This window comes from Pollachius pollachius, assembly GCF_949987615.1.
Source record: "Pollachius pollachius genome assembly, chromosome: 13".
NCBI classification, from domain to species: Eukaryota; Metazoa; Chordata; class Actinopteri; order Gadiformes; family Gadidae; genus Pollachius; species Pollachius pollachius.
The window spans coordinates 15449318-15476817 of NC_136946.1; the positions used below are offsets into that span (position 1 = coordinate 15449318).

Consider the following 27500-nt stretch of genomic DNA (forward strand, 5'->3'; position numbering starts at 1 on the left):
CAGAAGTCTCAACCCCTGGTGATATGAAATATGAAGAAGAAAAATAATCTGAGCGGAGATGGCGGTATGAGAACTGTTAACTTGTCAATTGGTGTTTGGGCTGTCACTGCAAGACGTTATCTGTGAGGCCACACAATGCACACACACACACACACACACACACACACACACACACACACACACACACACGCGTGCGGTACGTACAAGTGATGACTTTTACCTCTTGTGTTATTGAGCAGCAAAAACCGCTTTTTATTTTAATCTTTTTAGAAATCTGGAGTGTACAGTTTAGCATCCTAAAAGGGGCAGATAGACGGGTGTTAAAACACACAGAGACACATCCCTCATACTTCTGAGTGTTTGAGCTTTTACGATTCCTTCCGACTTCTACACAACGAAGGTTTGGAGAAGTTTGGGGTTGAGATGCTAGCAGAGGCCTCCCCAGTGGGCTGGCTTTAATAAGTCAGGCCGTCTTGGGGACTTCGGGTGGTAGTCAGCATATGGTTGAGTAGTTGTGCCAGCCTCATCAATTCATTCTTTTTGTGTTTTTTTGACAGTTAAATATATTCAGGGGATGCCTTGAACGTATTGTTGGATGAGTTTGTGCCAATTGTAGTGTTTACAGCATATGTCAATGACTAACGCTCTGACTATTCTCTAGTTGTAGACTAGTTGCTGTTGGCAGGTATCCAAGTTGTGTTTGAATAGAACAGGAACGTTTTTTTTCCTGTTCCTCCATAATTCATTTCATTGTTGGCCCCCACCTGCACCTATATCCACCGCATGTGAATAATTGAAGTCTTGATATTTCACTTGTCCCCCTCGAATACTTTATTGTAATTCACAGCATGCACATAAGCTAAGTAGGAAAGGTACAACAATATTTAACTGAACGTGTAAATATAAATGTTGGCCTTTTGTTTTGTTCTTGCAGCCAACAATAAATCCTGAAATTTAAGTAGGAGGAGGAACGATGAGAGCTATTTATCTGGAAATCAAACTAATAAATCAAGCTAAAGAATCGCTGCAGTGGAAGGAAAGAGTGAAAAAAATAAGTTTTGTGTTTTAGGGTTGACTAAAGTGGTTGTCTGGACACTGGGTAGACGTAAGCGTATGGTGTTTTTATTTTCATGTTCTACAGAGTAACAGCGGGTACAAAATGGAGTATGCTGCAGGTGTGATCACCAGCACACATGGGAGACATAGAAGTGAAACTCTGCGTGAAACAAACAAACAAACAGAAACACAATGTTTCATAGAGAGACTTTTAGAAGCACCGTTATAAGTTGATTATGAAATGGAATAGGTTAAAATACAAAAATAAAAGAGCCTTGAAAATGCCTCCTTGCTCAGGTCATTGATTCATTGGAAAGGGAACAGAACCAATACATTGGTTGGCCTTTACACTGGACTCAACAGGTTCTGTATGGTGGAAGACAAGTCATTTATAAACACAACCCATGAAGCACCGTCAGGAATGTTAAAGAAGAGCCTCGCGGCTGGATGCAATGAAACAAGAAATGAACAGAACCAAGGTGAAATCAGAAAGGGGAAAGCGTAAAGGGATGCCACATTATCCACCCAAAACATCACTTATGGTGTGTGAACTCTGCGAGCCGAGCAAACCGAAAATGAGGGAATGTTTGGATTCTCTCCATCACGCACGGCACATCAACGTGTTCTCTTCCCCGGTCAAACGGTTTGGACTCCAGCAGGAGACCGTTATGGGCGGCCCCCTGGTGCCACTGAACAGTTCAATCCCACCGGCCGGAGAATCCCCTGGGAGACGACGACTGCAGGGCCGACACTGAAACACTGGTGCCTTGGGTGGGGGGGAGAGGGGCAGCCAGCCAGCCCTGGGGCTCATTGATGCTCACACACACAACGCACTTGGACACATGACTGACACGCTGAGGTGTCAGTCAAGCAAATTGCTAATGGGACTGTGTGGCTCGGTGAGGAGGGCTTTGGGAGGAATAAGATAAAGGTTTTGGCCAAACATTGTTTCAGATATGTGTCTTTTTGCATGAATGTCCCTGTGTGTGTGTGTGTGTGTGTCTGTGTGCGTGCGTGTGTGTGTATGTGTGACCATTCCTCTGTTAGAAATAGAAACTGGTTTAATTGGCCAGGAAATCTCCTTTTCAGAAGAACATGAAAATTAAACAAAACATATATATATATATATATACATGTAGGTATGTAAGGGTTAAAAAAAAAATGCTGAAAAAAAACATGCCTCTTTTCGGATTTACCTTTAAATCCAAAGTTGTATTTTATACTATTTTTCTTTCTTTAAGTATATATATATATGTCTTAATCTTCTTAAGCAACAATACGTTCACATAATGGCAAGATCATTTTGAAATACTCACAAATATTTCAAAATAGAGTAACGACATGAAAGGAAACACAACATAACGAATGAAGAGAGGACTTTTAGCCTATTCCAATTTCCCGCTGTGAGAGTAAACCTCCACTGAACTCTCAAGTACGAGACCTTCTTGGTTCAAAGTGTGGCAGACAAGAGATTTTGAGAAAATACTAGCTTGACATATCTCTATTGAAATAAAAGATAAACACAGATGAGGTGAACACAGAAAGCGCTGTCGGTGTGAGGAGGGAAGCGATGGTTTGAGGAGGCTAAGCCTCTCGAGTTTAATGGCTGGTGTTGGCTTCTTGGGCGACCTATTTTGATTCAGATGTGCTAGAAATTGTGCAAAAATTCATGAATTTGAGAGAAAAGGTTGGATAAACAAATTCATGTCTAACCAGTATAGTATATAGTATATAGTATAACCATTATCAGATGTTGATAAGATTTCTCTTTGTATTGTATACTACATTTCCAACCGTTTCACAACATTATGAGCATGTCACAAAATCAAAGCTTGGAGGAGGAAAGGACATCCTCCAAGGTCAGTAAATACACTAAGGTCAGTTAATATTTTGGTATGGTTCTAAGTTTTTTCCTAGATTCCCAGGGAAAGGTTGGACAATAATTCAAGTAGCATGATTCATTATGCTTGTTCCTACGGTACTGAATGTGCTGCGGATGCTCGTCTTGATCACTCCATTTTGAAATCACAATGGAGATTTCGTTGAAAAAAAGATTTTGTTCACATGGAGACCAGAAGTGATCAAAATGGTCCAAAGCTAGTTTTGACCATTTCACCATTGCGTGACACTTTTTAGTCTGTTAACAATGTGAGTTAGAGCTTGTCAAAGAGCCGCTGCTCTAAAAACAGAGTGCATTTTATGTTAGGCTTCCTTAATGTCTGAGTTCCTCTACTAGCTATGTGATCACAATGTCCAGGACATGATGTGAGTAACAAGAGGTTATCAACTCTCTAGAAGTACCAAGTGCTCCATCACACGCACACACACACGCGCACACACACACACACACACACACACACACACACACACACACACACACACACACACACGCACACACACGCACACACGCACACACAGGCACACGCACACACACACACAGACAGTGCAAGTGCCTTACTTTTGGTTATGAACCTTTCCCCCCGCCCCCTCCGGTTGAGCTGACTAATCGGACACAGCCGAAATAACAAAAGAAAAAACAATAGAACATCGACCATGGTACACAGACTTATTAAAGGATACCAAGAACACACAGAGTACATTTTGGTTGTAACGTATTGTTTTTGTGTGGCGTGTGAGAAACGGTTTAGATGTAAGTGGTGCTGTATTGACCAGTTTTGTTGCAGATTCTATTTTTTGCTTTCTTTTAAAATCACATTCCTGATAAAAAAAAAGACAAACAAATTCAGTTAGAAAAGTGAGAGAGATATAAAATAGTACCGGTTGTGTCCGCATGCAGTCTGCTGCGGTCTGTACCATCTGCCTTCCCTGACTGTGAATGTAATATGTTGTGTTTGTATGTGGAGTCTTTTGCGTTGATCATTCATTATGGTATGTCCTGTGGCCTCCGGCTGGTTCTATGACTACACCTTGCCCCACGGCCCTCCATCCTGTGACCCACACCGTCCTGTGCTGGGCCACAGAAGCTGCAAAAGGGGGGGGGATTAGAAATGGCCCACTATAAAGAGTGGGACATGTGGAGAAGAAGGGGGAAGCCTCTCCTCCTTCACCACTACCTCGGACAAAACAAAACTCAAGCCAAGACCTCACTTGCCTTCTTGAGTTCTATGGACCAAAAGGTTAACTCGTAACTACTTCTGAAGTTAACTTTGTATACTTTCCATTGATAAACAGATGGGAGAGTTACATAGAAAGATACAGCACAAAACTCCAAAAACAATATAAAACCGCAGATATGCGTCAATTCGGTTCTTTTTCTTCCCCTGTTTAGCTGCACGTGGGTTTTCCCCGAAGTCTGGGGAAGGAAAGAAGGACGGAAGAAGGAAGGGAGGAAGGAAGGAAGGGAGGAAGGAAGGATGGGCATAAAGCTCCGGGACAACCTGGACGGGGAAATGCTATTGGTGGACCCGGCTGCCCCTTTGGTGTCTTCAACCACGGGATTGGTCTAGAGTAGCAGTAGGGGGGAGCTTAAGGGGGCGAAGCCAGATATTGACACAAATGTCAAGGGAGGATGAGCATGCAAAATGTTGGTCTTCACACTTCTTTCCCACAGCCCATTCCCAGGAGGCCAAAGCACCAGGGGTCGGGGGCGTCGTGGAGGCGGGGCTAGTTGGTTTTGTGGTGGGCAGGGCAGAGCATCAGTCGGTGAATCTCTGGCAGGCTTTTTTCCATCGGCAGGCTGTGCACCACATGTCTCGGTTCTCCATCCCGTACACCTTCCGGCACTTCTTACCCTCACCACGCACCTTCCGGCTGGAGGGAGGGAGGGAGGGAGGGCGGGAGGGAAGGGGAGGGCAGGGCAGGGGCGAGGGAGAGGGGGAGAGAGAGGGAGAGGGAGGGAGAGAGAGGGAGTGAGAGAGAGAGGGAGAGAGGGAGGGAGGGAGAGAGGGAGGGCAGGGGGAGGGAAAGAGAGACAGAGGGAGGGAAGGATGGCAGGGGGGAGGGAGGGCAGGGGGGAGGGAGGGAGGGAGAGAGGGAGGGAGAGAGAGAGAGAGGGAGGGAGAGAGAGAGGGAGAGAGGGAGGGAGGGAGGGACGGAGGCAAGGGTAGGGCAGGGGGGAGGGAGAGGGGGAGAGAGCGAGAGGGAGGGAGAGAGAGGGAGAGAGAGGGAGAGAGAGGGAGAGAGGGAGGGCAGGGGGGAGGGAGGGAGGGAGGGAGAGATAGAAAATAGCACAGCAAATGTTGAGTGACATCATGACTGACAACCAAAGCCTATTGCTACACATTTACATTTTGCCAAGCATCGGAGCGACATATGAAGAACCCCATCCAATGTTTTTTAGTCCTTTTAGTTTATGAAAAAATATCAAATGGAGTCCCGAGTAGCCATCCAAGAATGGGCTGTATGTCCTCCGTTGCGAGACCATGGACCACGGGCTTTGTCCTCTGCATTGGAAACTGAACAATGACCGTAGCTATGTTTCTTTTTAAGGCTAACTCGGCTTATGGAAACTAGGGGGCTATTACAAACAATACATCTCAAGAATCAATTTCCAACGGTACTTTCTAACAAAATAGGCTTTTGTAATAGACAGAATTTCATCATTCATTCATAGAAGCCTTCAAGAAGGTCAATGTTGTTAAGGTCAAGGTCAAACCAAATACTCGCCATGGAGAATACTCCGACAAATGTATATTCCAAAGCGATCCCATTACGTTGAATGAATACTGGATAGACAGAGCCACCCGGGACCAGTGCTAACAAGGTCAAACCAAAACAAGTGGCGTGAGCTATCATGACTTTAGCATTAGCCTATTTGGAAGGGGGCTACGTCACCTTGCTAACAAGATAAGCTCTTCCCAGCGAGCGGCGCGAGCTCCCGTGACTTTAGCTTTAAAGCCGAGGGGGGCTAAGGAGGGGCTCGTGGATTGCTAACAAGATAATCTAAAACACCAAGTGGTGCGCCTTAGCGGTGGGCGTCGGGGCGTGGCCTCAGTACCTGATGGCGGCCGTGGCTCTGGGGGGCGAGGACAGCACGGCGATGGTCTGTGGCCGCTGGTCACTGAAGCTCTGGCTCTTACAGGGGGACACCTGAGGAGTGAACACCGGCCGTGAGCCAGGAGAGAGGGGGGAGGAGGGACGGGTTGGGAGGCTGTACAGTGAAGAGTTCGGTAGCGCATTGAACCTGGATAACAGTTTGTCTTTCCGTATATTTGGTACGGACTTTAGTTTTCGCGCTTGAAGCAGGCATTCTACCTTAGTGTACCTTACCTCTTGAAGATTGATATGATCTGTTTTCACCATTCCGGCCAACTACTTATTCATTTAGCACAAGCTTTTAAACATATTCAGATTTCATTTCATTTCCTTAAGGCGCAAGCCGGTTTGACGTGAAAAACATATCACGTCCGCACTGGCATACTTAGTCCTTTACCTTCCTATACTCTTATTGCAAGGAAATGACAGAAGTGCAAAGGTCCCGCCGGTGGCTGAGCAGGAGGAGAGCGCTCACCGAGTTCCCCGTGAAGGTGACGGGCGGGGACTGCCAGGAGATGCTGAAGCTGTTGGTGGGGGTGAAGCTGCCCACGGCCGGACCCCCACAGCCGCTGTCGGTGGAGGGGATGGAGACCGGAGCGGTGGCCTGGGGGTCGGGGAGGAGGGAGGAGTCACAACGGTGATAGAGAGACGCAAATTAATAAGTATATCAATTCAAACAACTAAATACAGATGCTATCGGGTCAATTTAAGAAAAAGGATATAGAGAGCATACGTGTGTGTGTGTGTATGTGTGTGTGTGTGTGTGTGTGTGTGTGTGTGTGTGTGTGTGTGTCTGTCTGTGTGTGTTTGTGTGGGGGGTTTACAAACAAGGTAAGCAGGACTGACTGGGAAGTTAAAAGATGAGTTTTAAGAACATGACTTTAGTTCAGTTCCTCCAGGACGGGGTTAGTGGTTAAATGATGACCGTTGGGTGCAGAAAAACAAAGACTAACAATAACAGAATAACAGAATGCCTGTTTACCTTTGTGTTCAAGCTACATATCAAACTCTGAGAAGCATTACAAATCCCTTGAATCCTCATCTTCTCAACAGTAGCATTAGTAGTAGTAGTATTTCAACTCACACACACACACACACACACACACACCCACACACACACACACACACACGCACACACACACACCTGGTAGGCGTGGTCGGCGTGTATGAGGTAGAGAGCGCTGGGCGCCGAGCGACTCAGGGGCGTGGCCCCGCCCCCCCCTCCGAGCCGGCCGTTGCAGACGCCGCCGTGGTTGTCCTTGGCGACGGAGATGCCGATGCTGTTCTGCACGGGGGAGCGGTGGGCGTCGCCGCCGCCGCCGCCGCCGCCGCCGGGCTGGGCGGGGCCGGGCTGGGCGGGGGGGTGGGAGAGGGGAGGGGGGAGGGGAGGGGGGAGGGCGGAGGGCGCAGCGGGGGAGGGGCCGCCCAGGCCCTCGTCCGTGTTCAGCTTGATCTCCGTGTAGTAGAAGTCCTCCTCGCCGTCGCTCCAGTCCGAGTCGCAGTTCCGCCTGGCGACGGGGGAGGGGAGGGGAGGGGGGAGGGGGGGAGGGGGGGAGGGGGGGAGGGGGGGAGGGGGGGGGGGAGGGGGGGAGGGCGGTGCGTGTGGGAGGGAAAATCAAAGACGTAGGAATCAGATGGGTAACAAGGCCAATGTGGAAGCCGTGGATAACAGGAGGGGCCGCAGTGGAGGTTAGGGTCCCGGCAGGTAGTGGGGTGGTGAGGGCCTCGATACCACCCCGTCATGACCCTACAACCTGTTGTACAGTTATTAAGAGGACCTGGACTGGGTGGGGGGCGGGGCCTCAGAGGGGACCTGGACTAGGTGGGGGGCGGGGCCTCAGAGGGGACCTGGACTAGGTGGGGGGCGGGGCCTCAGAGGGGACCTGGACTAGGTGGGGGGCGGGGCCTCAGAGGGGACCTGGACTAGGTGGGGGGCGGGGCCTCAGAGAGGACCTGGACTGGGTGGGGGGCGGGGCCTCAGAGAGGACCTGGACTAGGTGGGGGGCGGGGCCTCAGAGAGGACCTGGACTAGGTAGGGGGCGGGGCCTCAGGATCTGCTCCATTACGTCAAGCCCGTTTTTTAAGACACCTCGTGTCGGTGTTGCTCCACATCACTGTCAGCCCGCTTATCAGACCGCCGCGGGCGCATGGGTGTGTGTGTGTGTGTGTGTGTGTGTGTCTGTGAATATGTGTATCTGTGTGTGTTTGTGCGTGCATGTGCGTGTGTGTGTGAGTATGTGTGTGTGTGTGTGAGTATTTGTGTGTGTGTGTGTGTGTGTGAACATGTGTATGCGTGCGTGCATGTGCCTGAGCGTGTGTGCAGCGGAGAGGAGCAGGCGTGCTGTAATTGAATGTCAGTATGAATTACAGGGCTTCCCCAGGTTCAGGACCTGAAGCCGGGGGATCCGAGACCCGGGACCAGCGGGGGGGTCCACAGTACCAGCTGTGTTAACCTCATGTGCTACACCCCAGTGGCTCCGACCACTGGCGGATGGATACGGAGACCCGGGGAGCGCCTCCAGTGTGCACGGCTTTTGCGCCACGATAGCCTTGGCGCAGCTCCCTCATTCAATTGGGTTGCCCCATCAACCCCCAGCCAGCCATATACACACACACCCCCCATACACACACAAACCTCCGACCCCACCCGCATGCCCAGAGCAGCAAGTTGTGCCGTGACGATAATCTTTTCCGGCATTAATCCCTTGTTTTGACAGCCTCTGATTAGAAGTGGGACAGGTTGATGGGGAGGGCAAGGGGCAGCGGGGGGGGCAGTGTGTGTGTGTGTGTGTGTGTGTGAGTTAATCTTTTTCCCCAGGTTGAGTGTGTGTTTGTCTGTGTGTCTGTCTGTAATTTCATCTCTTACCCCAGGTGGACAGTGTGTGTGTCTGTTTGTTAATGTTTGTGTGTGTATGTGTGTGTGTGTGTGTGTGTCTGTTGTTAATGTGCATGTGTCTGTGTGTGTGTGTATGTCTGTGTCTGTGTGTGTGTGTGTGTGTGTGTGTGTGTGTGTGTGTGTGTGTGTGTGTGTTGATCTCTTAGAAAAGTCCGACAGTGTCTGTGTATACATGTGTGTGTGTGTGTGTGTGGGTGTCTGTTGTTAATGTGCATGTGTCTGTGTGTGTGTGTGTATGTGTGTCTGTGTGTGTATGTGAATGTTTGTGTTGATCTCTTACCAAAGGTGGACGGTGTCTGTGTACGTGTGTGTGTGCGCGTGCGTGTATCTCTCAACCCATCTCGACAGTGCGTATGTGTGTGCGTAATACGCGAAATGCTAGCCCGATTTAGCTTAACCGAGCTGTCCAGCTCCGAGCCGCACCACAACGCTCGGGGGAAGCTAGGCACTAGTGTATTTTTGTGTGTGCGTGTGCCTGTGTGTGCGTGTAAGTATCTCTCACTTCAGGTGGACAGTGAATGTGTATGTGTGTGTGTGTATGTGTGCGTTCGTGTGTAACTCTTAACCTAGGTGGACAGTGCGTCTGTTTATGTCTGTGTATGTCTGTCTGTCTGTCTGTCTGTCTGTCTGTCTGTCTGTCTGTCTGTCTGACTGTCTGACTGTCTGACTGTCTGACTGTCTGACTGTCTGAGTTGGTGTGAGTGTGTGTGTGTGTCTCTCACCCCAGGTGCACAGTGCATCTGTTTATGTCTGTGTCTGTCTGTCTGTCTGTCTGTCTGTCTGTCTGTCTGTCTGTCTGTCTGTCTGACTGTCTGAGTTGGTGTGAGTGTGTGTGTGTGTCTCTCACCCCAGGTGCACAGTGCGTATGTGTCTCTGGATGCCCGCTGCAGTGCTCAACACCTTTCCACAGTTCTTCCAGAGGCACTTGAACATGACTTTCATGGAGTTCTGGGAAGAAAAGGTTCAGAGTTCACCAACATGTTCCTTTAAATGCCTCACACATTAGAGTTCATTGCTCATCATTGATATTTCGTTTCGAGAAACTATATCTAATAACACTACTTGATGTGGAGTGCGATTAGAGCCACTAGTCCGATTGTGTCTCACAGTATATTTGAGGTATTCTAACATATTCACACTGTCCGGGTTTAAACCAACCAGAAACTACCAACCCCTTTGAGAGCAGACCAATTTGAGAGCATACCCAAAACAAGTTTCATGTCGCCTCTGATTCGCTAATGCAACACACTTAAAATTCACCTCGTCAAACTCCTCAAAGTACCTCGGGGTTCGGAGTGAACACACCGGGAGCCCTTATTAACTCTCGCTCGTGAGCCTGTGTAACATAATGAGTGTCGAACAGTCATTTCTCAGAATCCTCCTCCCTACAGTACTCCCCCCTCAGTGAAAGCGAGCCGCCATCTAACCATTTTTCAGAGCCGTTGAAGCCTGACGAAGGTTGCATCCCTCTCTCCCCCTCCTCATCTATCATCAGAACCGAGGGAGGACGAGGACGAGGAAGAGGAGGACGATGGAGCCAAGACACATTCACCCGACAGTGGTCTTCAGCGAGCGCAACTTTTTGTGTCTTCCATCGGCCAACTGTAATTAGACGTTTCTCCGGGCCGCAGAGGAGTCGGCCATTGTTTTGGTTATTCGGTCGCGGCCTCTTCAGAGGTTTGGCCGTGCTAAGACGGCTCCAAAGCCCTCGGCTCAGAGGACCTTTTAGAAACTGCTGTTATGAGCCTGTCTGTCAGGCCATTGTGGAGGCTTGCTATTTCATTTGGATGTTTTTTTATCCACCGCCGCCCCTCCCCAGCCCTTCTGCTCAGACCTGTGCGCACACACAACAATCATCTCTCTGTCCCCCGTGCATTGTTAAGTCTGTGTGTGTGTGTGTGTGTGTGTGTGTGTGTGTGTGTGTGTGTGTGTGTGTGTGTGTGTGTGTGTGTGTGTGTGTGTGTGTGTGTGTGTGTGTGTGTGTGGGTGTTACGCTCTTTGGAGAAGAATTGTGCAATTAATTGAATGGGGAGCACTGGCCCGTCTTTGTCTTACCAAGAAAAAGACGCGGCGCACAAGACGGGGGTTTGTGGAGCATTTCCATGTGAAACCTGGTGTGTGTGTGTGTGTGTGTGTGTGTGTGTGCATGCTTGTTTCTATGTGTTTGTCCCTGTGTGCAAGTGTGTCAGTGTATGCCTGTGCCTGTGCCTGGAACTATGCCTGTGCGCGCGAGCGTGTGCGTGTGCGTGTGTGTGTACCTGTACATGTGTGTGCCAGTAATTTCATACCCGCAAATGTAAAACCTGTTTCCCATGAAGGCTCCTCTTTGCTTTGTCCCCCAACCATCCCTTCACCCCTCCTTCAGCTCATACCCTCCTCCTCCTCCTCCTCTCCCTTCCCTGTTGCTTGGATCCATTCCATCTCCCCAGCTCCTCTCTCTCTCCCCCACCCCCACACTCCTCGCTGTCTGCTCCTCCATGCTTCACACAGCCGCGATAAGCCACAAATGAATGCATCTCTCCCGCCAAGCGGAGGTCTTTATCGATTTCCCCAGGAGAAGAGAGAGAGAGAGAGAGGGAGCAAATGAGAGAGAGAGAGAGAGAGAGAGAGAGAGAGAGAGAGAGAGAGAGAGAGAGAGAGAGAGAGAGCAAATGACAGAGAGCAAATGACAGAGCGAGAGAGAGAGAGAGAGAGAGAGAGAGAGAGTGAGAGCTCATTTGTTTGTCCTAATTCTCTTGCTGGCTATAAAGGAGAGTTACCTCCTCTCCCCTCCCTCCCCCGTTTGGTCGGTCCGCCGGGCGTCCGTATTAACATCATTAAGCGCCAATGCACAGAGGACATCAGCGCAGGCTGAAAAGTAATTATGAAGGGCCAAACGCGTCACGGGAGGACGTGGGGAGCAAGGGGAGAGGAGTCAAGGTAGGTAGAGGGCGGAGGAGAGGAGAGAACGAAGAGGATACGAAGGGCGGAATGAAGCGAGACGCGCAGGGACCTGGAGAGAAGACGAGACGGAGGTAGGGAGAGGGAAGAGTCTCAGGGCTCAGTGTTGGTTCCACGGCGTCGCAATGACCACGCAGACGCTTCGAACGCAGTCGTGAAACTGTTTTGGTTCTGCGTCGGGTTTTAGTTAGCGAACCAATCACAGCCCTTGCTGCTCCGTCCTCGACGGAAGGTTAACATTTTTGGGACGCACAAGTCTGTCCATTGCGGTGGACACAAGGAGGGTCCGCAAGGACGTGAAGGGGTCTGTAAACCCCCTTGTCAACGTGGCCAACGTGGTTTGTAGACGGACAGGTAAGTGTGCGTCGTATGGGACCCTGCTGCCCGTCACTGGAGAAGAGAGGCAACTCGTCCGCATGGGTTGTCACAATAAGTGAATAACAGGGTCTTGAGTTCCACAACAGTTCAAAAAGATGTGAAAACCTTTCTCGGTCCAAACACCACGGTGTTCTTGTTTTCATGTTGCTTCAAACAGTTGCTGTTCTCCTTCCGAACCACTCATCTCTCCGAAAGGCCCCCCATAGTTCCTCCTGACTCACTAGGGGGAACAAACTGAAGACGGCCAATCACTGCCCTACGTCTCCTCCAATTCCCTTTCTTGCACTGTTTTTATTCACTGTTTGATCATGTAAATATTGGCTTGTATAGTATTCTTCTTGTATATTATTATTTTATATATATCTTTAGCATTTAGTACTTTTTGCACATAATTACTTGTTAACTCTTATTCTATTTGTAACATGGGGTTTGCTGCTGCTGCTTAAAGTGTAATTTCCTGAAAGAACCATCTGTCTGTCCGTCCGTCCGTCTGTCTGTCTATCTATCTATATCTACCTGTATCTATCTCTCTCTCTCTGTCTGTCTGTCTGTCTGTATGTCTCTCTCCCTCTCTCTCTCCCTCCCTCTCCCTCTCCCTCTCCCTCTCCCTCTCCTCTCTCTCTCTCTCTCTCTCTCTCTCTCTCTCTCTCTCTCTCTCTCTCTCTCTCTCTCTATCCATCCTGCTCCTCCTTCTGCGTGAGGGCCCGTGGGTCTCCTGGTGGCGCCCGCTCACCTTGCGCTTGCGTGGGATGGGCTCGTCGAACAGCAGGCTGCTGCCGTCCTGGTCGTCCAGACTGGGGTCCTCGGGCCCCGGGGGCCCCCCGCCGGCGTTCCCCAGGCTGGGCACCCTGAAGGGCTTGCAGCTGTCGGCGGAGAGGGGCGGCGACGGCGTGGAGGGGTTGGACTGGTCGCTGGGCGCCGACCAGCTCCAGTAGCCCCCAGACGAGCTGTAGCTGGACGGGGCGAAGGGCCCCGCGGAGCCCGGGTCCTTCCAGGAGCCCCCCAGGACCTCTGGAGGAGGGGGGGGAGAGAGGAGAGGAGAGGGGGAGGGTGGAGAAGGATAGAGGAGAGAGGAGGAGGAGAGAGGAGAAGATAGGAGATGGGGAGGATGGAGGAGAGGAGAGAGGAGAGGAGAGGGGGAGGTTGGAGAAGGATAGAGGAGAGAGGAGGAGGAGAGAGGAGAAGATAGGAGATGGGGAGGATGGAGGAGAGGAGAGAGGAGAGGAGAGGGGGAGGGTGGAGAAGGAGAGAGGAGGAGGAGAGAGGAGAAGATAGGAGATGGGGAGGAGGGAGGAGAGGAGAGAGGAGAGGAGAGGGGGAGGGTGGAGAAGGATAGAGGAGAGAGGAGGAGGAGAGAGGAAAGAAGGAAGAAGAGGGTGGAGAAGGAATGGAAGGGGCAAAGTAGGAGAAGGAGTTATGAGGAGGAAGGAGCAAGAAAGGGTGAAAGATGATAGAATAAAAAGTAAAGACAGTTATTAGACCGAGCACAAAGTTTCTCTGTTCATGTTTGCAGACAACACAGCGCTGGTGAAGGCCTGGGAGGCTGATCCATGTTTGATGGAAAAGCAAGACACTATTCAGGGCTGACAGCTCTATTTACACTTCACACAAAAGGGAAATCCGCCAACACCACTGACTGTGACACAAAATAGAATAGGACACTTTCTAGTCTTGGATTCCATTGGGTTGTTTTTGAAAGTGTTCTGTTTTCTATGTGGATCAAAGGTTTCCTTTCTCCACGCAAAGAGAAATGGATTTTCTCAAAGGTAGAGAACAGGAATGTGTGCTGTTGTGTATGATTGTATTTGTCATGATATGTGTCTGTGTATTGTGGCATCCCGCCGCCGGACCTCGGACCGGGCGGGTCCGAGGACACGCAGTAGACCGGGTTTACCGTCGCCAACCTCCAGCCGGCGACAGAGAGCACCACGTCTCTCCCCCCAATCAGCGCAATCAGGGACACCTGGCCGGAGGAAGGGAAAGGACCAGAAGCCGGGTTTAAAAGGCGCACCAGACCGGGCGAACGAGGAAGTGCCACGGAGAGAGTCCGCACCACGAGGAAGTGCCACGGAGAGAGTCCGCACCACGAGGAAGTGCCACGGAGAGAGTCCGCACCACGAGGAAGTGCCACGGAGAGAGTCCGCACCACGAGGAAGTGCCACGGAGAGAGTCCGCACCACGACGAAGCGACACGGAGGGATTCCGCACCACGCCGGCGAGCTAGAGGCTCACGGAGACCCTAGCACGAGTATACAGACTATTTATGCTGTGGAAATAAACGCCGGCTGCGGCTTTAACCCCTGCTTTCTGCGTTATTCCTACCGGGTATCTGACAATCGGGGAAACGGGTTGCCACAGTATGTGTGTGCTCTGTGTGTGTATGTGCGTGTGTGTTCTGTGCGTGTATGTGTGTGTGTGTTTTTGCACAAATGGCACACGTGCCAGAGACATAATGAGAAACGAGAGCGACAAAGACAATTAAATGTGTGTGAGGTGTGTTCGTTTTGTGTTGAGTAAATAATTGAGGGAGAAATTTGCATAGAACCTTCAAACTGCAATTAAATTATTTTGTTAGGATTGTTGAAAGAAACAAGTGAACTTTTCGTTTGAACCTTTAAGCATTTTGCTTTCATCTCCATCCAGACAAAAAGTTAAAACCAAAGTTGCTTCTATCGAGAGCAGAAGATGATACAGATTCAAAAACCTATAATAATCAGGTTTCTTGGTGCAATAAAAACAAATATATAACAAAGCTGCAGGTATATAAATAAACATGTTCAGGTGTAGCATGATCCAGATTATGTTGACAATTGGAACATACTCAAAATAAACTCTTGACATAAACCTGAACAAATGCACACATAATTTGGTACGGAACATATGGTGGGCTGTGTCCAGCAGATAACATGTACATGTTGCATGTAGTATGGCACATGACATCCTACACACATTATTGCATCATGTGGGCATGAAGCAATGGGAACATATAGCGCTTCTTCTGTGTGTGGGCTGCGACACCCGCACACAGACACGCCTCGAATGGCAGAGCTGCGTGTCTGTGCATCAGCGGCGTCTGATTTCATGGCGGGGGGGGGGGGGGAGATTGCGTTTGAGGGCAGCGCTTTGGACCTCTGCCCAGTCCAATGTAGAGTTGGGCTGCCACTCAAAACCCATGCACTCGGGGTTCTGCCAACGGGATTGGTTCCGGTGTTGGAGGCGGGCCACCCCCCCTCCAACACAGGAACCAATGCCGTGTGGGGTGGGGGGGAAGCACGGCAGGAGGCAGCGATTTATCAACATGTACACTAAACCAAGTGCAATGACCCCATGACAGCTATGGAGGAGAACAATGTAATGCCATTACAGATCTACATGGGACAAGGCCCCTCCCGCAGCCTAGCTGGTGGGGCTATTAGCTATTTTGAAAGCAACGATTTGTTCAAATCCATGTTTGTTTCCATGATTCTTTGTTGGTTTGACGGTCGGACATGGAAGGCTGAATAGTAAATGAGGCCGAAGAAAAGTTGCCTTTCAGCCATTTAATCCGTAAAAAAGCTAGATAGATAGATGCGTGCGTTCTGCAGTTTTTCTTGGCTGGGGAAGCGGAATATGATCAGATCCTTTATGTGGCAGGCGGGACATGGCGAAGTGGGTAGTGCGGTACTCACCGCCGACTTTGACGGGCGGGCTCCTGACCAATGGGCTGGTGGAGAGGCTGGTCAGCACCATGGCAGCCGTCACCTTGTCCATGTCCACTTCGTCCTCTGAGCGCCTGCTCCCACAACACCACCGAAGAAGAAGAGAGAGAACCCGGGTCAACTGGCTTGCTCCACCAGACATTTTGAATGTGTGATTATAGGGGCAGGTAAAGAGATACACGGCAGGACTTGGCTTTAACATCAATAAGGTGGTCGATTAGATCACAGACGCGGCACATGCATAAACAAAACACAGCAGGACGCAAAACATTGCAACACGACCGGCCGCCTGTATTGACTGCTGGGCTGTGAACACGCAGCGTGAACCGGGCGTCTTAATGGGTCCCTGTGATCCCCCCTGGAGACGGACGCTCTCCATACCTGCGCCTGATGCCCGCTTCGGTCACAACAAGCAGTGGATGTGCTGTGCGTTGGTGAATAGCTGCGTGGGTGATGTACCATTGTGTTTGTGTATGTGTGCGTGCCATCTGCAAACAGTGTGTGCGCCTCTGTGTGTGTAGGAGGAACTGATTGTATTCTATTAGGATGACCAATCTCCCCTTGAGACACGAGACCGGCTTAGCCTTAGTCACCACACCTACACATGTAAACACACACTGACACAAGCACACATTCATACATACACATGCACATACACACACATATACATACATATCCACTCATACACACACGCATATGCATACAAACACACACACACACATACACATACATATGCACACATACACAAATACACACACACACACACACACAGGTGGGGAGTTTAAAATAAAAGGATAAAGATAGAGGTGAAATGACCCCTTGATGCTGCCTGGGTACTGGATAGTCCTGAGAGATACTTGGTATACAGTTTACTGCCTCTTCAGTTGACCATCCATGTGGATAGTCCAGCATAGTTCAGTTTTGTTTGTGGAGAGAATCAAATAAACGAACCAAGGGCAAAAAAAGAGTCATACATTAGCATAGTGCCTTATATATGTCCTGGATATGGTGATACTCCAACATACACCTTCACCCCCCCCCTCCCCCCCCCCCCTCCCTGCTTTGCCATAAAACGACCACCTGGTTAGCTTGGAGGGGGCTTGGGGTAAAGAGTTATCGCCATGGCAACGGTGACAAGCTGATAATAACCGGTTCCTTCAAGGTATGTTTTTGAAATATGGTTGTAGTGAATCATAGGAAAACACGCTAATGAAGTAATAATTACTATGTGATTTATAGGTGGCATTAAAAAACGGAGAGAGAGAGAGAGAGAGAGAGAAAAGCGAGAACGAGAGCAAGAGCGAGGGACAGCCACATCTCCTTTGTCGTTAGTGGTCTTATCAAGCTTCGTTTCAGTCCAAGTGCTTATTAATGCTGGATAATTAACACAAGCTTAAGGTGTGTGTGTGCGTTTGCCTGTCTGTGTGTGCCCACGCATGTGTTTAATGTTCAATTGAAGACGATATATGTGGCGAACAACATTAAGCCAATGTTAATAAAAAAAGTGTTTCATATGTCCAGTGTGTGTGTGTGTGTGTGTATCTAAAGAGATAGAGAAAAAGATAGAGAGTGAGAGAGAGAGAGAACGAGAGCAAGAGTGAGAGACAGAGACAGAGACAGAGACAGAGACAGAGAGAGAGGGAGCTCATTTGGCCGTCCTAATTCTCTTGCCGGCTATAAAAGCAGTTTCCAGTGATGAGGCCCAAGGCGTGGTGGAGGATGTGCCATGATCAACACACAGCCTTTTATTGAAGACTAGAGGGAAGAGAATGCTTGTTTACTATAAGGGATGAGTTGAAACAAAGCCAAATGATATGAATTCACTGCTGAATTCAGTCGAGAGAGGGGCTGAATGCATCTCACGGCTATACAGACACTTGTGTTTCCAACAGATGCTTTGCTTTGTGGTCATCGCCAGGTTGAAAGCGTTGCTTCATTTAATGTGTGGGAAAATAAACTGCTGGAATTGTTTTGCACAAATTAAAATGCAGTTTCTTTAACTCACAGGCACCTGCTTAAATAGTATAATTGTCATGTGTTTTTTGTACAATGACAACGAAATTGAGCCAGGTTTTATAATTGGCGTGTTAGCGACCTGTAGTTATGATTATATCGATGTGTCTGTATTGAAAAGAAGAAGAAATGATGAGTCTAACGATGTACTGTATATTCAGAACCATGTTTATGAATGGGCAGTGAGGCCTAAGGCCTCTTGGGATACCTACGTGTAGACTGTGGACATCTGGGATCAGACTCTGTACCTTTTGGCAGGGAGGCGAAGACCCTAGCCTCTACAGTGACTATCACACCCTTCTTGCATTCATCATTTCAACCTAATTGCCTTGCATTTATTCATACATATAACAATACAATCATCCCGTAAACAAAGCAATCTCTGCGAGCCACCTTACAGCAAGCCTTTGTGTTTAGAGAGGCTACAACAACAAGCTCAAAAAACCCCCAAAATAAGATCTGCTACGAGTGTGTGTGTGTGTGCGCTACACACAAAAACAAGCGCACACACCCACTGCAGAGCTCCACATAAAAGACTGGGAGGGAGTGGGGGTCGGTCCGAACCTCAGTGAGAAACACACAGAACCAAGATGGCGTCCTCCAGGGAGATGGAGCTAGAGGCACAGTAACAACCACCCTTCCCTCAACAGGACGTCCCATTAGTTACATGGAAGAAATGGCTGGCTGCCATGGTGTGTGTACAGTACAGTTTGTGTGTGTGTGTGTGTGTGTGTGTGTGTGTGTGTGTGTGTGTGTGTGTGTGTGTGTGTGTGTGTGTGTGTGTGTGTGTGTGTGTGTGTGTGTGTGTGTGTGTGTGTGTGTGTTTGTGTGTGTGTATGTGTGTGAGAAGATGTCCAATACATCTGTTGCACTTCTCTAGACAGATGAGAGAGCCACCCATTTTAAAAATGGCTAAATAGGCGGAAGAGGACAAAGGGGTATGGGCATTGCATGTGTGTGTGTGGATATGTGTGTGTGTGTGTGTGTGTGTGTCAGTGTGTGTGTGAGTGTGTGTGTGTGTGTGTGTGTGTGTGTGTGTGTGTGTGTCTGTGTGTGTGTGTGAGTGCGTCTATACATGTGTGTGAATCTCAGGTGGCTGCCAGCCACCCAGATTGCAGGGAGATTGCATCAGGCAGCTGGCCCATTGTCCACCACCCTAGCGTACATTCCTTGAACACGCCTTTAAATCGGCTCGCTTTACCAGCTTAATGCCTGGTGGTTATGCTTCATCATTCACCACTGCATTAACATTTATGTACTGTGATAGGCATATTGCTCTGGTGTGACAATTGAGCAACATAAGCGGGGAAACTCTTCATCTGACAGGATTTGAAGTCCTCTGTGGCTTCTGTTGGCAGCTGGATTCTGCCTGAATGCCCTATATCTGAAAATGGGGCAGGGCTTTCTTTGTTCTGCCCGAAACTTGGATGCAAAAGATGATTTTTTGGTGATATACTGCAGTCCAGATGATGGCCTAGTCATATACATTTGCTCTGCAATGCAGTGCTTTGGTCGCTGTTCCACACTCAGAATAGAGCTCCATCTCTTCCAACTTGGCCCCTAAAAGGTCAAAGGGGAAAGGGAGTATAACCTTGTTTATAAGGACATACATATTTTCGAAGAAAGGACATTAAGCCCTTGAGTACTATTAACTCCTGAGTACGAAAACACGTTTTTGGGATGGAACCAATTTGGGCTTCTCTTTGGAAAACAGAACCATTTATCACTCCTTATCAAAAGGACAACTTTTGGCAAAATGCCGGGGGGGTAAACATCCTCCCTCTGAGGCCGGCTAATGAGGAGAGGAGGGTCTCAATCCAGAGTCAACAGGGCAATCACTGCAGCTCACACACACAAACACACGCACACACGCACGCACGCACACACGCACACACGCACGCACACACACACACACACACACACAGGCTGACTACACAAACAACACAGACTAAAGGTCTTTGCATATCCAAGTCAGATTTTTCGGAATCCGTATTTAGGGATCTCGAAACCGGTACAATGTCAAAATCTGACTGGGCGTGCGAGGTCCATACCGCTTACATTTCAAATGGCGTGTGATTGACTCGGTCGGCTCAACCCGCTAGTGAGCTAACCCTGTAGAGGAATAACCCGGCCTGGGTACGATGCCCACCTCGTGTCCTATGCTGCATCCCCCTTCCCTCTCTCCTTCTCTTCCAACCCGCAGACCGCCCCGCCAGAAAGCCCATATATGTCAATGTACATCAATTTGATGAATTCATCTTTTATTCACCGCACTTGCGATAACCTTTCTTTGTAGGAGCGTGTCTGGGTGTGAGCCCAGGGCATGCCCAGCCTGCGGTACACACCTGGCAGGGACTTTACCTTTTGTTCCCTTGAACAGAGGTGAGACAATGGAAGCCTTGCACAAGCACGAGAGTGGAAGTGGAGTCTCGGCGGCGAGCATGCGTGGGCCGAGCCCCGGGTCCGAGGAAATCCCCCTGGGCCCGCCTCAGCCTCAATGTGGCCTCTCCCCCCTCCTACACACACACACCCACACACACGCACACTGCCTGAGCCACCATACTGCCGTCACACTGTTGCTGTGCTGTTTGTGATATGAATAGGAAGGGAGGACTGCCTTGTGTGCGTCTGTCTGTCTGTCTGTCTGTCTGTCTGTCTGTCTGTCTGTCTGTCTGTCTGTCTGTCTGTCTGTCTGTCTGTCTGTCTGTCTGTCTGTCTGTCTGTCTGTCTGTCTGTCTGTCTGTCTGTCTGTCTGTCTGTCTGTCTGTCTGTCTGTCTGTCTGTCTGTCTGTCTGTCTGTCTGTCTGTCTGTCTGTCTGTATGTATGTGTGTTTGTGTGGCTGCCTGTGACTGTGTGTGTGTGTGTATGTATGTATGTATGTGTGTTTGTTTGGCTGCCTGTGACTGTGTGTGTGTGTGTGTGTGTGTCTGTATGTGTGTGTGCGTGTATGTGTGTGTGCTCGAGCGTGTTATTCTCTTTGATGCAGTGTGAGGTGTCTACTGTTTTATTGCTGCCACTGGGCTATGCCGCTCATTTCCTCCTCCATAGGATTCAATAAATCAGACAGCCCCTTCTCCCCCTCTCGGCTCCTTATCTGATATCACACACACACACACACACACACACACACACACACACACACTCAACCCTTAAACCTATGCACACTTCGAAAGGCAAATGAATGCACTCTCTGCACTCAACACTAATCTGCATTTAGGAGACAGGGAGGAGCAGCACACATACACACACTTCTGTTAATGCAGAAGCATAATCTGCATAAGACACAGAGCTAACATGCATGAAGGGCACCGCTTTTGATGGACTGGTCTTTATGTGAGGACGCACACCTCCGAGCACACAAACACACACAGAGACACACGCTCAAACAAAGGACGTGCTTTAGGGATATAAGCCCTAACACGTCTTTGTTGAACAGTTGTGGACAACTAAAGTACATATGTACTATAAGCAATGACTTGTGACATTGGTAACAAGGACCACAGGGGTATTGCCTCTGTGATGTATTCTGTGGCTTATTGCCTGATGTGCCATGGATACACATCATCTTCATCCTCATCACGGGGGTGTGGGGATGAGCAGGGGAGTCGTAGCGGCGAGGCTAGTGAATTTACGGCCCCAGGTTTGAAATGATTAGGTTAAATGGTAGGACCACTGCCTCATGTTAATGTGAAGCTCCTGTCTGAAGGATCCATCGCTGTTTACATTGTACAATGGAACCCAAGTGCCCACATGTCTTTTGACTCCACTACAACCACCACACAGTGGATTCCCAGCGTTCACTGTTCTCAACGCTGTTCATCGGTAGAGTGATAATCGTTATGTATTTCTAATGACAGGTTATATGTTTGCTACCATTGAAGAAGTCTATGGTGAATCCTTGCTTCCACATCTTATGAGCATGAGTGATTGAGTGTGGGTCAGTGTGTTCCTTGAGTACGAGTGTGTTCTTTAGACACACACACACATCCTGTGCAGAAACTGTGACAACCAGGTCGTGTGTGTTGACATTGAACGTCAGTGAGCAGAACCACGATCCCTCTGTATGCATGTGGGCTCTGGGAACCTTTCATCCAAACTTTCACACTGTACACCACAAACACACACGCACACACACACACACACACACAAACACACGCCCTCTTCCTCCACCACCCCATACACAGTATACCTCCATCCACCCCCTATCGCCTTCATCACACACACTCTACCCTCGTCACAGTACTCCCACCCCTAACCCCAGCATCTGTGTGTAGGAACACAAACACACACACACACACACACACACACACACACACACTCACACACACACACATAAACACACACAGGTGCACCACACAGACCTCATAATCAAAGCCCCATCCCGCGAGGGTCCAACTGGGCTCTCTGTAGTCATAACAACATATGCCCTGGGCCCTTCAGCCGGCTGCTTGTAACCGGAGCTGATGGGTGGTGCTGGTGGTGCTGGTGGTGCTGGTGAGGAGGTCAGTTTCCCTCCACTCAAGAACCATGACTTCCTCTGGCACCACTCTGTCTCTGTCTCAGATGCAGCTGCAACGTGTGTGTGCCAAGAAACTGAGTCCCTCTGGGAGGAGGAGGAGGAGGAGGAGGAGGAAGAGGAGGCGCATCTGTCAATGGAACCGCTACCTTCGTCATCATCATCATCATCATCATCATCATCATCATCATCATCGTCATCGTCATCCGCACCACCAGATTTAAGGACGCTAGACAGCGACTCCCCTATTCCTATTTCGGTGTGGGTGTGTTCTGAAACGGTGTAGTTATATTACATACAACTGTTGTTTCCTGGAAATCCACAACAACAACTGCAAATGCTCAAGTTTGGCTTGTGTGATAACACGCCACTATGCATGCTCACAGATTGCTGAACACCATCAGTCAAACAAACACGCCTTACTGCACTCACCCTCGTGAGTCACGACCTATTTAAGTGTTGCGAGGCACTCAGAATACAGAATTAGACTTCCTGTATAACGCAGCCACCATCTTCACACTGAGCTCTAACTGCGACCCTCAGTCTCCGAGTTCGTAAGCGGTCGCAGCGGTGTGCAAATCTGAAAGGAATCCGTCCTATTTCAACAAGCTATTTTGTATTACAAGCAAATATTGAAAATCGGTCTAAACCCTCATTATCCTTCTTAATTAGTCATACAGTTACAGCAACGAATGAATAATAACTAATCAAGCTCTAGACAGACTCTGCGTGCATGGCCATGCGTCTCAGAAACAAGCACGCTCAGTTTATCGTATTCTTAAAGGTCTACATTCCTACAAGTGGAGAGGCATCTTGGAGGAATATATTGAGCTCCTCAGAAAGCAGGCTGACGTCATGGAAACCAACTTGGAGGCGTGGCACTACTCCTCTTGGGCCAGACACGGCTAGCCAAGGATGGTCAGCGCGTTTGACCTGCTAATATCAGCTGGGCGTGTTTTGACCCGGCACTGCAAAAAGTGCCAATACAAGATGCAAGATGTTTATTGTCAGATACACAATGGAAACATAGTTTGCACTGGGCAATGAAATTCTTAATTTGCAAGTTTCCTTCACACAAAATATGCTTAAAATAAAGTAGATAAATAAACTAAACTACAAAAAAAATCTGTACAATGGAGAAAGGCTAAATGAAACCACTAATAATTTGGGGCAGAAGGCGCAAAGGGTGTCGGATAGCCTGCCGTAGGTTGCTGGGTTGAATCCCAAGTGTCTGCAGCCGACCAGTAGGCAACTTTGAGCGAGATTCCTCTTGACCACTAGCGTATGATCCAGATACTATGTATCTGGATCTTAACGAGTAAACCGCATCACGTTCAAACTGCTCGCTAAATAAAATGTTTTTTTCGGGGTCCTCCATAAATATATGCGGGAGGATTAAGATGTAGCGGTGGAGAATGATTGGCAGGTCGTATTCCCTTTGATCAGAGGCCCTATCGAAGACGTCTGCCCGGGCTGTGGCTGACTTCCAGAAGATCAAGATCCAGGGGATCAAAGCAGGAACCAACGCTGCAACAAGACCAGGAGAAAGAAATTCTACCAGATCGTATACATTAGTTTCATCATGAAATAAATATATTCTTGAAATTAAACTCTGCCGTGTCATATAGGATAATGTGGCTGAAGTTATAGGAGGATGGGAAATATCCTTTGAATTAACTCTGGTACTGTGTAGCTCAACCTTTGGGGTTAACACCGTCAGGGGTTTGATTCCCACCCATGCTTACAGCAGTAAGACTCTCAGGGTTAGGGGTTTGATTCCCACCCATGCTTACAGCAGTAAGACTCTCAGGGTTAAGGGTTTGATTCCCACCCATGCTAACAGCAGTAACACTGCCAGGGGTTCGACTCCCAAACCTGCTAATAGCAGTAACATTGTCACAGGTTCGATTCCCACCCATGCTAACAGCAGTATCACTGCCAGGGTTAGGGGCTTGAGTCCCACCCGTCCTAACAGCAGTGTGTTAAGAAGTTACATATCTTCATATATGAATCTATAACACAGCGTAAAGTGTGTGTAGCCTGTATTTACCTCCTCTTAATAAGGTCTAGTTGTGGATGGATGATCAACAGATGATAACACCACTAGTACGATAACTGGTCCTTTGTGGCAGGAGCCTCCATCCTCGCTCATCACACACATTAGCAGGTGGCGAACTTATTTAGCAGGTGCTTTTAGGATGGGGAATAGATCACACAATTAACTGCATGAGTAACCCACACACACACACACTAAGAGGCCAGGGAACACATGAGCACACAAGTCGCCTTATTTATTCATAAATATATTTTCATGCAGGATTCCTATTGGATGACAGCTCTTTGGTAGCACTTCCTTATTGGACGACAGCTCTGTAATGTCAGCTGGTTATTGTTTTGCCCAGGCTGCGTTGGCCCCGGGCCAGGAACCCACGGCGCGCCTGTGATCGCACAGCACACGGTGCCCTTTGTTGTTGTCTTGTTGTTGGGCTAACTGATCCGACACTGTCAGACCGACAGACAGGCCAACAAGCTGTGAATTGTGCGTCACACAATTCACAGCAACAACAACAACAACAACAACAACAACAACAACAGCAACCCACGGTTATTGCGACACAAAAGAGCCCCCTGTGCCTTTCCCATTGGTTGATGGGAGCCATGGCTTTCAGACATCCCCCTCACCCACCTCCCCCTTCTCGCTCTACCCCCTGCCCTCTTCCTAATGCAGGTTCATTCCATGTTTGGTAAGACTGATTGGCATCGTCGTTTCGCAGGGGAAAACTATTTGTTGCATTTTAGGGACAGACATTCTATAGACGTGCTGCCACAAATGAAGATCTCTGTCTGCATGGTCGTGGACGTCTATGGGTGTTTCAGAGAACAACAGACATGTCTCCAGTAGAATACTGTAAAATAGATCCGGATAGGACACATACTATTGTTATTATATCTATATTATAAAAAAAGGAAAGAAAAGCATGTGATCTTTGCCACGATCAGTGGAGGTGGTTAATATTTGCAGTCACTAAAGCACATTAAGAGCATAATTTAGGACATACAGTGAATTATACAACTCTAATGTAAAGGTTACTAAAAGCGTCTTTGGATTGGTAGATTAGTTTGAGAGACAGAAACGTAAAAGATGTACTGTCACCGAAGCATGTCATGTAGGTCATACTGTACTCAACTGTCCATTGTGTCGGCGCTATGGAATTTGATGTTTGCACAGTCACAATGTTGCTTTTGCATTTTTGCATGCACTTCTGTTTTTTCAAATTTGCAAAGTGTTTGAGAAAAGTAGCTTGTTTGACCCGTCTTGGCCACCCTACTCTAGAGACGGTGACCTGTGTACCCTAAGCAGATAACCTTTGACCTCAGGTGGATGGGTCACCGACAAAGGACAGCGTGAATGTGTGCAGCCAAGCGCAAAATCGATTAAATTGAAGACATGGCTGGCTGTGCAAATCATGTTCAGGTGTGTGTGTGTGTGTGTGACTGAGACTGTAAAACTCAGTACCAAATCAGTGGTGATGTGTGGTGTATTTGTGTGTGGGTGTGTGTGTGTCTGGTTGATATATATATAGGTCCTGATCCCACATGGAAGTGGCAGTGTTGACCCCCAACACCCCCTACACTCACACACACTCACTCACACACACTCACACACACTCACACACACGGTCTTGGGATCTCTCTTTGGCTTCATTCTTGTGACCCACATTTACGCAATAGGTTGGAGTCCCTCCGTGTTCAAGCCTTTTGGGCACACACACACACACACACACACACACACACACACACACACACACACACACACACACACACACACACACACACACACAACACACACACACACACGTTCCTCCTATACCTTGATTGACCGATTGCCCGTTAACACAAAGGACTTTAAGCTGGATGGACGGATGGATGATGGAAGGATGGAGGGATGATGGATAGATAGATGAACGGAAGGAGGTTAAATGGGGTGTGGATGTTGCTTAGTTCTATTATTGTCATTACGCTGACGTATGTGTGTGTGTGTGTGTGTGTGTGTGTGTGTCTGTGTACAAGATTATGTGTGTTTAAAAGAGAAAAAAAAATGGTACCCTCGCTGCTCCTTTTGCCCGCACTAATTCACAATACCAATGCTTCTCTTCGGAAAACTTCTCCGCACAGAAACAAACACAAACAGGTCCCCAGAAAAACCAAATGAACCAGTGGGATCTCAGTGGGACCACCACAACCATAGCGGTGACAGGGCTAACCTATAGGTAGACAGAGGCACCATGAGAGAGAGGCGCAGAGAGGGGGAAGGGAGGAGGCCATCCAAGGAGTACTCCATAAACACACATGTGCACATACGTGTGCACGTGACTTAACGATTGGCTTGCTTAAAATGATGTTTGTGAACGTCCTAATGAGCATGGGGAATATAGCACGGCTTAATGCTAGAAGGTCCTCACTTAGCCATGAGCAGGACTGCGAGTGTGTGTGTGTGTGTGTGTGTGTGTGTGTGTGTGTGTGTGTGTGTGTGTGTGTGTTAGTACATGTGGAGTAACATGTGTTTGTGTGTGTGTCTCTTTCCTTGTCTGTGTGTGGTAGTACGTGGTAAGTCACATGTGTGTGTGTGTTTGTGTGTGTCTGTCTGTGTGTTAGTATGTAGAGTCACGTGTGTGTGTGTGTGTGTGTGTGTGTATGCGTGTGTTAGTACATGTGGAGTAACATGTGTTTGTGTGTGTGTCTGTTTGTTTGTCTGTGTGTGGTAGTACGTGGAAAGTCACGTGTGTGTGTGTGTGTGTGTGTCTGTCTGTGTGTTAGTATGCAGAGTCACGTGTGTGTGTGTGTGTGTGTGTGTGCGTGTGTATGTGCCTGTTGACGTGAACAAAGGCAGCGGATAAGAAAGCCAGAACGACCTTTGCAGAGTAAACATCTCTCTCTCTCTCCATCCCCCCTCCTGTCATTCTCTCCAATCCATTTTTGTTCCCAATCATGCTATCTCTTCCTCCC

The 27500-nt window shown here is 48.7% G+C and overlaps 1 protein-coding gene across 1 annotated transcript in view; it reads right to left on the bottom strand.

Moving 5' to 3' along the window:
* Positions 1-1095: 1095 nt before the first annotated feature.
* Positions 1096-27500, bottom strand: part of znf704 (zinc finger protein 704) — a 47589-nt gene continuing 21184 nt past the window's right edge. The window contains exons 3-9 of the mRNA XM_079749962.1: positions 15934-16037; positions 12999-13276; positions 9795-9895; positions 7196-7559; positions 6527-6655; positions 6014-6105; positions 1096-4827 (exon numbers count right to left, since the gene is read on the bottom strand). Coding sequence (XP_079606088.1) covers positions 4713-4827; positions 6014-6105; positions 6527-6655; positions 7196-7559; positions 9795-9895; positions 12999-13276; positions 15934-16037 — 1183 coding nt within the window. The 3' untranslated portion in view covers positions 1096-4712. The remainder of the gene's footprint in view (positions 4828-6013; positions 6106-6526; positions 6656-7195; positions 7560-9794; positions 9896-12998; positions 13277-15933; positions 16038-27500) is intronic.